Source organism: Micromys minutus (assembly GCF_963924665.1).
Source record: "Micromys minutus genome assembly, chromosome: 10".
In the NCBI taxonomy this organism is placed as follows: domain Eukaryota; kingdom Metazoa; phylum Chordata; class Mammalia; order Rodentia; family Muridae; genus Micromys; species Micromys minutus.
The window spans coordinates 47,250,771-47,263,287 of record NC_137979.1 but is presented as its reverse complement, the minus strand read 5'-3'; the positions used below and the strand labels follow the sequence as shown (position 1 = coordinate 47,263,287).

Genomic DNA, 12,517 nt, shown 5'->3' with positions numbered 1-12,517 from the left:
TTCTTTTTTCCCTTGTGTGATTGTTTTTGGGGGGCTCCACCTTCAGACTTAGCAGACTCACCTTTGTTCTTCCAGTCCTTCCCCTTCTAACCGGGAAGCCTAACTTCAAGCTACAATGGTGCCACCAACCCCTGCAATATATAGTGGGGGTGATGGGCCTGTCTGACTGCCATTCCTCACCTCTTCTGCTCCAATAGCTTCCAGCCTGTCTCACCTACAAAAGGAGAGCAAGAGCTTGTCCTTAATGCCTGTCTACTTCCTGACTCCTGGTCCAGGGAACAGGCAGCCAATCAAGGTCAGCACCTTCAGGTCTTTAGCTCAGCCCAGATGGGCAGGGTTACTGTCCACTGGAAACTAGGGACTAGGAAACCCAGGAGCAGTGAGAGAATATTCCTGTCAAGTATCTCCCTTGCCAGTTTTTTATTTATTTGGTGGCTGGGCTGGGCTGGGCTCCAGCTCCGTCTGGCTCCTCCCCTTGTTTTCGGTTTCATTTCTTATCCACTGAGCTGCCAGCCCGGGGTTTCCAGAGCTTCAGAAGCCTCAGCAGAGACCAGGCCAGTCTGCTACCCATTTCCAAACCCTGTCCTAATCCTGGCCAGTGCAGGTTCCAGGTAGGTATCTATGAGTTCTTGGCTGAGAACATCCTGTGCGGCTGCTGATTGGGTTGGCTGGCAGGAAGGGGAGGGTACGTGTTCTGATCCCTCTGCCATTCCAGAATGGAGTTGCGACCCTACCAGTGGGAAGTCATCTTACCTGCTCTGGAGGGCAAGAATATCATTATATGGCTGCCCACGGGTGCTGGGAAGACACGGGCAGCTGCCTTTGTAGCCAAGAGGCATCTAGAAACAGTGGACAGAGGCAAGGTGGTGGTACTGGTCAATAGGGTGAGTGGTCTGCCCTTCCCGAAGTAGGGGTCTCCCAACTCATCTCTTCTAGACTACTGTTCTGCCAGGTCTTCTCACCTTGGTTCAGGAGATGGATGGGTCCTGAACCATGTCCTGGCCCCTTGCTCCTCCCAGCTTCCCCCACCCCAACTTCCAACAACTGCCATTTTCCACCCCCACCCCAATCCAGGTTCTCACCATTATTCTTCATTCCCAGGTGCACCTGGTGAACCAGCATGCCGAGGAGTTCAGGCGCATGTTGGATAAACACTGGACCATGACAACCCTGAGTGGTGACATGGGATTACGACCTGGCTTTGGCCTGATGGCTCGGAGCCATGACGTGCTCATCTGCACAGCAGAGTTGCTGCAGCTGGCACTGTGCAGCTCCGAGGAGGATGAGCATGTAGAGCTCACAGGTGAGGAAAACCCTGTAACCTGGTTAGAGGACATGCTCCTGGACTAACAAGCCCCCTTCCTCCGGCTGAGACTCAGTTTTCCAGTCCGTCAATTGAAGATAACTCATTCCTGCCTGCTCCCTGTCTGGGACCCAACCCAAAGTAGGGAAGAGGAAGTCTTCAGACAAGAATGGGGACTTTCACAAAACTGCTGGGAGGAAGAAGTTCCAGATGTAGCTTACAACTGTCTCTCATGTGCCCCCAGAATTCTCACTGATTGTGGTGGATGAGTGTCACCACACCCACAAGGACACCGTCTACAACACCATCTTGAGCCGGTACCTAGAACATAAGCTGAAGAAGGCAAAACCCCTTCCCCAGGTCCTGGGTCTTACGGCCTCCCCAGGCACTGGAGGGGCCACCAAGCTCCAAGGAGCCATTGATCACATCCTACAGGTCAGCTGAGCCCCCTGAGCCCCTCCCGCCATAGACCCTTGCTTGTCCTACTTCCTCGTTCTACCAAGTATACCCTTCAGACACTGGTCTCTTCAACTATCTTGAACATATGAAGCTTGTGGGACCCTTTGAACTTACATTCCTTTTGCCTGGAATGCCCTTGCTTTTGAACCTCCATCAGATTCCCTCCCACCATTCAGCAAGCAGCCCTGTCATGTCCCAGTCTCCCCCCAGCCATCCCCACTACTCTGGCATAGAGCTTGCTCTAATTATTTAATTATTTTTGGAGTTTGTTACAAACTGGAAGCTGTTTGAACTGGGAACTATGTAAATGGGAATTGTAGATTGTCCTGAAGCTGTTTGTATTTTAATGTTAATTCCACTTCCCTAAGAAGGGCTGCCTAGTTACATGCTCCTGAGGTGACTTCAACTGAACCTTCCCATTTTAATTAGTAAAATAAAGGAAAGCTGGTGACTGGGCATGGTGAGGGAGGTGGAGAGAAGGGAGGTCTAAGAGGTCAGAGGATGAGAGAGGAAGATCGTGGCAAGATGGAGGTTTCCAAGGACCAGCTAGACCCAGGTGATATTGATTGGTGTAAATAGCTACAAACATTAAGGATTTTATAGGTCTAGTATCTTATATAGAAGGGCAGTTTGTATCTTTGTCTATTTGATGTAATCTTGTTGTGTAGAGGGTCTGTGGATTGAGGGTTGACTATATAAACCCGTATGAAAAGCTATGGGGCTGTAGAGTTGTATCACCCCCGGACAGAGGCAGAGAATAGGTGGTGGAAAACCGCCAGGGAAGGGAGTTGTGCAAACGGAGTGAGATCCAGGTGGCGGCTTGGACCAGGTACACAAGGCTCTGTATCAGGGTGGAACCTGAGGAGTGAGACCTCAGGGCCAGTAAAAAGATAAAATTATTATAATATTTAATAATCACTGCAACAGGGAACTGCTTTTCTTTCCTTTCTTTAATTCATTAGTTATATAGTGTCCTGCCTGCATATATGCCTACAGGCCAGAAGAGGGCACCAGATCTCATTATAGTTGGTCATGAATCACCACGTACTTGCTGAGAATTGAACTCAGGACCTCTGAGTTGAACTCAGCAGCCAGTGCTCTTAACTGCTGAGTCATCTCTCCAGCCCTCTTTGCTGATTCTCAATCGTTTCTAAATGGACACTTGAATGTTCCACTCTCATCAATTCGGGAGGATTAGTGACTCAGACACACACTCTAGGCTTATTGAAATGAATCCCCACTTCCAGTGGCCCTGCCTCAGGCTTTCCTGTCCTTAGCCAGGACCCCCATCTCCCTCAAATTCTGCCCGACTCCTCTTTCCGTGATGCCTTTCTGTTGCCTCCAGCTCTGTGCGAATTTGGATACCTGGCGCATCATGTCACCCAAGAATTGCTACTCCCAGCTGACAGAGCATAACCCAAAGCCCTGCAAGCAGTATGACATCTGCCAAAGGCGCACACAGGTAGGTGAGGGGTCACAGGGCAGGCTTGGGTCTGGTGCTGAGTCGGGACACCTAGGCTTGGGCCCTGACTCCACCTTCCTCAGCTCTTGCCACTTCAGGCCCCTTGCCTACGCCTCTGCTGCTTCAACCTGACTTTTCTGTGCTTTGAGGCACCCTCAGCCCAAGTCCATAGCCTACTGTTCAGATTGGCTTGTGGTACTGCCAAGCCATGAAGCTGGGGTACTTGGTGTCGAGGCTGGACCGATTCTCTTCCTTAGCAGTGACAACTCACTGATGTCTGTAACAACAGGGCTGACCCAGGGCTCTCAGTTTCACTGTGCCCAGGCCACAAGGCAAAGGTATAACGAGGAGAGACAATAGACTCTGCATACGGGGATCTGATCCCTGTCTCCAGCCAGGATGTGAAGTTCTCACTCTCAAGGAAACAGACTTGAGTCCTACATAATGCCTAACCCTCCTCCCTCATCTCCTCTCTCCTTCTTGCACAGGATCCTTTTGGAGACTTGCTAAAAAAGCTTATGAACCAAATCCACCAACAACTAGAGATGCCTGACCTGAACAAGCAATTTGGAACACAGATGTATGAGCAGCAAGTGGTACAGTTAAGCAAGGATGGTGAGAGGGGCCGGCTTGTGAGCTGGGTAGGGCCTTTAGGGGCAGAGTTTCTACACTTGAGGGGTGGCCTTTCTGGGTGGAACTTTTAGGGATGGAAGAGCCTCCAAATTGACTCTGCACCTCTTTCCTGCAGCGGCGGAGGCTGGGCTTCAGGAACAGCGGGTGTATGCTCTGCATTTGCGGCGCTACAATGATGCTCTATTTATCCACGATACTGTTCGTGCATGGGACGCTCTTGACATGTTGCAAGAGTTCTATGACAGAGAACGCACCATAAAAACACAGATGATGCATGCTGAGCGCTGGCTGCTGGAGCTGTTTCATGGTGAGGCACAATAGGGTTAGAGCTGCTTGAGCGCTTAAGGTCAGTTGTAGCTGGGCAGCCGGGAGGGTCCTGGATCTCTATTTTTCTAACTAAACCCCAAGGCTGCTAGTATGGCAAACTTGTTTCAAGTGTGACAGTTTGCAACAAATAAAATGGAGTCGGGTTATTAGCAGATATTTTAATTTCTTATTATTTATTTATTTATGTATTTGGGAGAGGAGGTGAATTGATGTGTATCTATGCACCACAGTAGCACATGTGGAGGGCAGAAGACACCTTTTAGAAGTTTTATTCTCTCCTTCGAACGTGGGTGCCGGGGACTGGACTCAGGTTTTCAGGCTTAGCAGTGAATGCTTTTTTCTTTCTGAACCATCTTGCCAGCCCCCAACAAAGATATTTTAAAACATAGGGTATAAGGGGACTCTCTCAGACCCACCCATGAGATAATCACACAGAGGCCTTTTAATATTTTAAAGCTTAGGCCTCTGAGTTAGGGCAGTCTCCCAGCCAGCAGTCTGGCTTAACCCAACTAATCCCACACTATGTCATGCCACATGGCTGGCTAGCCCTACCTCTCTGCTTCCCTCTGTTCCTTCACCTATGTGTCCCCTGCTGAATCTTCCTCTTTCTGCCCAGCTACTGGCCATAAAGCTTGTTATTACAGCCAATCATATTCAATTCTAGGTTTCCTCTAGTCTATCAAAGGAAAGACAAATAATTATAAAATGTGAGAACTAACAATACCAAGACCCTGCCAGCATTCAGCTCTCTGCTGGTACAGAATTAACAACTGAAAAGACAGAGGCACCTCGTACCTCAACAATAGATAGCTCCATGGACCTGAATTCAAATCCCAGAAACCCACTTAAAAGTCAGGTGCAACCAACTTGTCATCTCAGCACCAGGGTCCTGGGGACACCAGGATCCCTGGGGCTTGCTGGACAATTCATCTTAAAAAAAAAAAAAAAAGATTTGTTTTATGTAGCTGACTACACTGTAGCTGTCTTCAGACACACCAGAAGAGGGCATCAGATCCCATTACAGATGGTTGTGAGCCACCATGTGGTTGCTGGGATTTGAACTCAGGACCTCTGAAGAGCAGTCAGTGCTCCTAACCACTGAGCTATCTCTCCTGCCCTGGCATATGCCTTTTATTCTACCACTTGGGAGGCAAGAACAAGAGGATTACTAAGAGTTCAAGACCTGCTATATGTAGAGTTTCAGGGTAGCCAGATTTATATAACAAACCCATGGAGATGCTCAGTGGGTAAATGTCCTTGCTGTAAAACCTTTTTGATCTCTCAAACCCATGTAAGAGGGAAGAGAAGAATACAATCCATACCTCTACACACATGCCATGCACACACATGGTAATAAGATTGAGAATTATAGATGCCTGGCATGGCCCCCCACCACACATACAAACACATGCATGAACACATATTTACACACACACCCTCAAAAAAAGATGGCCAGGAAAACCTGTCTTGAAGCTTGAATATCGGAGATCAGTTTAAAGAGCTCAAAGACCATATGGTCGTGGCACACACCTTTAATCCCAGCACTCGGGAGACAAAGGCAGGCAGATCTCTAAATTAGAAGCCAGCCTAGTTTACAGAGTAAGTTCCAGAACAGCCAGGGGCTATTACACAGAGAAAGCCTGTCTCAGGGGAGAAAAAAGGAAGGAAGGAGGGAGAAAATCCTCAAGGGTGGAGCTGGGATGGTGCAGTACGTCTCAGTGGTTAGAGCTCTTACCTAGCACGTACAAAGGCCGTTTGTTTCCCCAGCATGCAGTGTAGTGACCCATGTGTTAGGGTTTTGCTGCTGTGAACAGACACCATGACCAAGCCAACTCTTACAAAGGCAAACATTTAATTGGGCCTGGCTTACAGTTTCAGAGGTTCAGTCCATTATCATCATGGCAAGAAGCATGGCAGCCTCCAGGCAGACATGGTGCTGGAGAAGCTGAGAGATCCACATCTTGGTCTGAAGGCAGCAGGGAGAAGACTCTCTTCTGCACTGGGTGGAGCCTGAGGCTAGGAGACCTCAAAGCCCCCCCTACATGGTGACACACTTCCTCTGACAAGGCCACACCTCCTAATAGTGCCACTTCCCTATGGCCAAGCATTCAAATACAGGAGTCTGTGAGGGCCAAAGCTATTCAAACCACCACACCATAACTGTAATCCTAGGATTTAGGAAGTGAAAGCAGGAGAAAGCAAATTTAAGGTTAGCCTGGGCTACATGAGACATTACCTAAACAAACTAAAACAGATGCAAAGGTCCTAATGGTGGTACTGAGGGCTGCTGGTCTGGTGTTTGTGAGGGATGGGTTCGATTCTGACTGTCGCCTGTAAGGCTGGCCTTGAGAGTAAATGGGAAAGCATTCTTAAAGTATGCTTAGGGTAGCCCAAGGAATGACCAGGATCAGGTGTCCTCTCTGCCAACAACTCTGCCCTGTGAGCACCCTGTCTACCCAGGCCTGAGCCCTGTGCCTCTGCTTTGGTGTTTTCAGACCATAAAAGTGTGCTGGCCCAGCTAGCAGCTCAGGGGCCTACGAACCCTAAGTTGGAGATGCTGGAAAGGATCTTACTGAAGCAGTTTGGGAGTCCTGACCACACTCGGGGTATCATCTTCACCAGAACCCGGCAGACTGCCTCCTCCCTCCTGCTCTGGCTTCAGCAGCAACCTTGCCTACAAGCTGTGCACATCAAGCCTCAGATGCTGATTGGAGCAGGGAACACAGGCCAGAACACACATATGACCCAGGTAGGTGGTTGGCTGTGGCTGAAGGCAGTTCACAGGGGAGAAGGGGAACAGGGTCCTCAACACAGAGATAGCAGGAAAGTTCAGGGGAAGAGGGATTGAATCTTCCTAGACAAGAGACCAGAGGGCTGGGATTAAACAGAGACCCACCCCCACCCTCATCCCCATCCCCACCCTCATCCCCACCCCCACCCCCACCCTCATCCCCACCCCCTCTTGCTTAAATTTTCCCCTGCCTGAGAGCCCCAGAGGATGGAGTAGCAGGGACCCAGGAGCCTGTAGAAAAAAAGACTAAGTAGTGTGACTTCTCAGGGCAGAGGACCAGGAATACAGGATCCCTTATGGGGGAATAGGAGCTAGGCGGGGACTTTTAGTCACTAGGGAAGGGCTATACTGGTGTAGCTCAGTAGTAGGATGCTTGCCTAACAAACACAAACAAAGACATAAGCCAGGTGTGGTAGTGCACTGTAATCCCAGCACTCAGATGATGAAAGATAGATGCACTAGACCCAGGAGGTCAAGGTGGTTCTTGTCTACAACAGCATGTTCAAGGCTAGCCTGGGATATCTGGAAAATCTGTCTTTAAAAGGGAGGGAAGGGAAGAGAGGAGGAAGGAGGAGAAAGTGTCCTAGGGATTGCGGGTCACTAGAAAAGACGGGCAGGATCTTGGAGATAAACTTGGGACGGAGTTGGACTCTGGGTTCCCATAAACCTTTTCCTTCTCCCTGAACCCTCCAACAGAAAGACCAGCAAGAAGTGATCCAGGAGTTCAGGAATGGTTTCCTGAACCTTCTAGTAGCCACAAGTGTGGCAGAGGAGGGGCTGGATATTGCTCAGTGCAATGTGGTGGTCCGCTATGGCCTCTTGACCAATGAGATCTCCATGGTCCAGGTACACTTATGCCCTCCTCCCCACTACAGCATCACTGGAAGGATCCTGTATAGATCCCAGCCCACGTCTCCCTCACCTTTGTCATTCTTCCCAGGCCCGGGGTCGTGCTCGAGCTGGTCAGAGTGTGTACTCCTTCGTGGCTACAGAAGGCAGTCGGGAGATAAAGCGGGAGCTAACCAATGAAATGCTGGAAGTGTTGATGGAACAGGCAGTAGCTGCTATACAGAAGATGGACCCTGAAGAGTTCAAGGTCAAGGTCAGTGGCAGCCTGCAACAGCCTCTGAGAGCTTAAGGCTCTGACTGCATCCACACACTCCTGGGGTCCCCTCCAGCATCACCTAGGGAACTTTTATACCACACAGAGAAAGATCAAGGCCACAGTAATGTTGCCAGAGAGGACTCTGTATGACCTTAGAAACAGGCCTTGTCCCAGGTGTGTGCCCTTATCCTTGGTTACAACAGCAAGTTGGAGGCCAGCCTGAATTATATGAGAATTTGTCTTTTAAAGTATGCTGGGGATAGGGACGGGCGTGGGGGAACAGATACTTTGTATATTGGTGAGAGCCTTTTTGGAAATAGAAGGGAAACATAGACACAGGCAGAAGGTAAGACTGGGACAGATGATGTAGTAATCTCTGAAGCAATAGCATCCAAACCATTTTCTTTAGTCCTGCTGTCCCAGCAAAATGCTGTCCCATACATTTCTCCTTTTTCAAAGGGAGAACACAAAATTTAAGGGAATGGGGAGATAGCTCAGTCAGTAAAGGGCCAGACAAGGACAAGGACCTGAATTCCCAGTCCAGTAAAAATCTGGGCACAGCAATGTGTTTCTGTGATCTTAACTTTGGGAATACAGGCAGGAGGATTTCTGGGCTTGCTGACCAGCCAGCTTAGCTGAGTCAGGGAGCTTCAGGTTCAGTCAGAGAGCCTGTCTCAAAAAACAAGTCCCTTATGGGTCTGGGTACAAATGATCTGGGATCTTTGGGAACTCGAGAGATTTCCTGAGGTTGGGTCTCTTGATGTCCATGTCTAAGACCCATCCCCTGCCCCCTCCCCCAGATCCGGGACCTGCAGCTAGCATCTCTAGTTAAACGAGCAGCACGTGCAGCCCATCGGGAGAGCCAGCAGGGACAGTTCCTACCAGAGCACGTGCAACTTCTCTGCATCAACTGTATGGTGGCCGTGGGCTATGGGAGTGACCTGCGGAAGGTGGAGGGCACCCACCACGTCAATGTGAACCCCGACTTCTCGTGAGAACCACGGGAGGGCTGGCGGGATGCGGAAGGGCTTTTTACCGGCTGTGGCAAGCTAAAGTGCATTTCAGCAAGTAGGTTTTATCCCCAGCCCCATTCTACATCCTGCAAGTGAGGAAGCAGAGGTGTGGCTGTCAGGTGAGGTAGCCTGCCTATGTTGCTCAGGAGGCTAGGGAGGAGAATTATTTGAGTCTAGGAGGTCAGAGTCAGCCAGGGAAACCGAAAGACCTCCATCTCAAAAGAAAAAAAAAATCCGGAGCTACTGGGTGTGGTGTGTGGTTCTTAGTGTGCTTGTAGTTGTAGTAGCTGGGAGATAAGAGTTAAAGGTGTCACCTTGCCTACACAGGGCATTGCAGGCCAGGCTGGACCCGAAAAGAGAAGGGACATGATTTTCATAGTGAGTTTCAGGATAGCCAGGGCTACTTAAAGAGACCCTGTCTCAAAAAAAAGTAAGAAGAAAGAGAAAAGGGGGAAGAGGGAAAGCTGGGGATGTACCTCAGTTGGTAGAATGCTTACCTAGAATGCACAAAGTCCTGGGGTGCCTTCCACACCCGGAGACAGACGCAGTAGGATCAACAGTTGGGTCATGGTTACCCTCAGGTACAAACCGAGTTGGAAGCTATCTTGGGCTACATGAGACCCTGTCTCAAAATTCAGATGGCCCAAGCTTGGTTCCCACATGTCCTGGTTAAGGAGAGAGCCTCCCAAAAATTATCTTCTGACCTCCAGAGGAGTATGGTTGTACACACACACACACACACACACACACACACACACACACACACACACACAGTTAAACATATCCAGCTCTCGCTCTCCTGCTGAGCCACCCCCATCCTGCCCCCTAAAGATCACCTTACATAACATTCATGAAGTAACTTTTTATTAGACACCTCCTGTGTCAGGCCACAGTGCCAAAGTTCTTCACACTGGTTCTGAGAGGGTGGGAGGAGGAGGGTGGGGTTTGAACCTGGGAAATGAGTCTAGGCAGAGCTGAGGGAGCACAGTTACCCTGAGAATGACAGGAGGGATGGGATTCAGGATCCAAGGATGTTCTTTAGAGGCAGGAACAGGCTGCAGACGGGGCAGGCTGATCCTCCTGAGGTCTAGACTTCCTGATTCTGGGTATTTCTATATCTTGACAGGCAGAAAGGCCAGATGTCTTGGCAGGGACTTAGTCAGCTACAGGGCATGGAGTCTGGGGTTCAGGGGCTCCAGAAGGGTACCGTCTACTTCATCCTTTCTAGGGTCTACTATACCACTTCGGAGAAGCCTGTGGTCATTAACAGGGTCTTTAAGGACTGGAGACCTGGAGGAACCATCAGATGCAGTAACTGTGGGGAGGTAAGTAGAGGCTAGCCCAAGGCAAAGAGCTCCCAACCCCAGATTCCAGTGGCCCTTGGCTTGGGAAAAAAGGCCTAGCTGTGCCTTCAAGCCCTTACCCCAAGTGGGAACCATGCCTGCTGTGAGAGACCCGCAGTCTGTGCTGTAGCCCCGTGTAGCCGACTTTTTACTATTTTGTGGGTTCCTTTTTCTTCTACCTTTCTTCACTCCTTTATCTACCTTCTCAACTCCCTAACCCTGGGTAGGAGAGAAAAAAGGGATAGAGGGGAAAGGGAGCGACATTATAAGTTGACTATTTCCTGCTGATTAGGGGCATTGAGTTCTTTGGGGCCAGTCTGATCTTCACTGTCAGGTTATCTAATTTCTTCTTTTTGTCTCCTTGCACACGGTATCATTCAGCATCATCCAACCACCCCTTTCTACCTGTGCACTAGCATTTATATACCCTCTGAAGGGTCCCCAGAATTCCAAACATCACACAGCTGCAGAAACTATCTGCGGCTGTCTAACCATGCCCCTGCTAGAGCACGAAGCAAATTAGCAGTCATCGTGGACAATCCGAAGCAGCCCCATATTGCACACCTGGGATTAGTATTAAAACATTCTCATATTTCTATGTTTCTAAAGAAATCAAAATTTTCACTATAGTCCTGTCTTAGGGAGCCCACTGCATGATGGCCTCTGGTGGTAGATACAGGGCGGGTCATCACAGAAGTCCGGCTTGAGGACAGAAAGCCACATGCCTCTGTCTGTTCCATCACCAGGTCTGGGGTTTCCAGATGGTCTACAAATCAGTGACCTTGCCGGTGCTCAAAATCGGAAGCATGCTTCTGGAGACCCCCCAGGGGAAGATCCAGGCCAAAAAGTGGTCCCGGGTGCCTTTCTCAGTACCTGACTTCGACATCCTGCAGGACTGCACCCAAAGCCTGTCTTCTCTCTCACTGGACTGACCCCCTGTGGCTGCAGTACCTAGGTCAAACTGCAGGGGGCATGAGAGTCCAGCAAGCCATCCTCCTTGCCCTGGCTAGCACTGTGGTACACTTTTACAGAGTTCTTAAACACGTTGGAGACGGATGCAGAGTTGACATTCTATTCTGTGCTAGGAACCACAACATCCATCACTTGCCCAGGCAGCTTGTGGGTTTTTTGTTTTGTTTTTCTGAGGCTCTTCATAAATTAAAAATGTGGTAGAGAACATGTAACAATTTTTATTTTAAAGTGTAATTGATGGAAAATAAACCTCACTAATGTGCCATGTTTCCTTCTAGTCAAGATATAGACACACCCTTGCAAGTGTCTTTTCCCCCCACTGTGAGCCTTATCTTCTACCCCTTCTTGCATACTTATCTGCTTGAGTAATTTTTAATGTTAAAATATTACCCTTGGGATTAGAGATGAAGCTCAGTTGTTAGAGTGCTTGCCTACCATGTACAAAGCCCAGGGTTTGATGCCCAGAACTGCATAGGCCAGCATGGGTAGTGCCTACCTGGAATCCAAACACTGGAGGGGTAGAGACAGGAGGATGCTCTGATGAGAGCGTTCATTAGGTAAAGTATTGTCTACAAGCCTGACTGACTGAGCTCAATCTCCAGGACCTACATGGTGGAAGGTGAGGACCGTCACTTGTTTCTCTGACCTCCTCTCATGCACCCTAGTACACACACACTCACTCTCTCTCTCTCTCTCTCTCTCTCTCTCTCTCTCTCTCTGAATAAAAACTGTAGCTAAGGTAAGTTCAAGGCCATCCTTGGCTACATAGTAAGTTTGAGGTCTGCCTGGGATTGTCTCAGAGGGAGGGAGAGAGAGAGAGAGAAAAGAAAAATGTCCTCCCTGTCTGTCCAACGCTCATATAGATCTCTATAAATCTGAGGTACCCAAGACATGGTTCACAGGCAGAGAACACACCTATCACAAAAGAAGCTCTGGGTTCCGTCCCCAGATCTAAAAAGCTTCAATTTGAGGCCCTTCAAGAATGTAAAGACCTTGTGTCCTCTCCACCCTATGGGAGATTCTAGCCCCTCTGCCCCCTTGCTCCCCCTTTTCACCTGGGGAGAAGAGAAGATGACAGCATTTGAGGGCTGGGGTCAGGTAGGCATGGA

At 49.4% G+C, this 12,517-nt stretch overlaps 1 protein-coding gene across 1 annotated transcript; it reads left to right on the top strand.

Annotated features, from left to right (window-relative positions):
- Positions 1-716: 716 nt before the first annotated feature.
- DHX58 (DExH-box helicase 58) lies at positions 717-11,368 on the top strand (the record flags this gene model as incomplete). The annotated part of the gene is made up of 12 exons (XM_080923351.1): positions 717-884; positions 1,102-1,303; positions 1,548-1,738; positions 3,108-3,224; positions 3,713-3,839; positions 3,973-4,164; positions 6,680-6,933; positions 7,672-7,821; positions 7,916-8,077; positions 8,881-9,071; positions 10,322-10,418; positions 11,183-11,368. The coding sequence occupies 12 exons, from the start codon at positions 717-719 to the stop codon at positions 11,366-11,368; spliced, it is 2,037 nt and encodes a 678-aa protein (XP_080779477.1).
- Between the last annotated feature and the right edge of the window lie 1,149 nt (positions 11,369-12,517).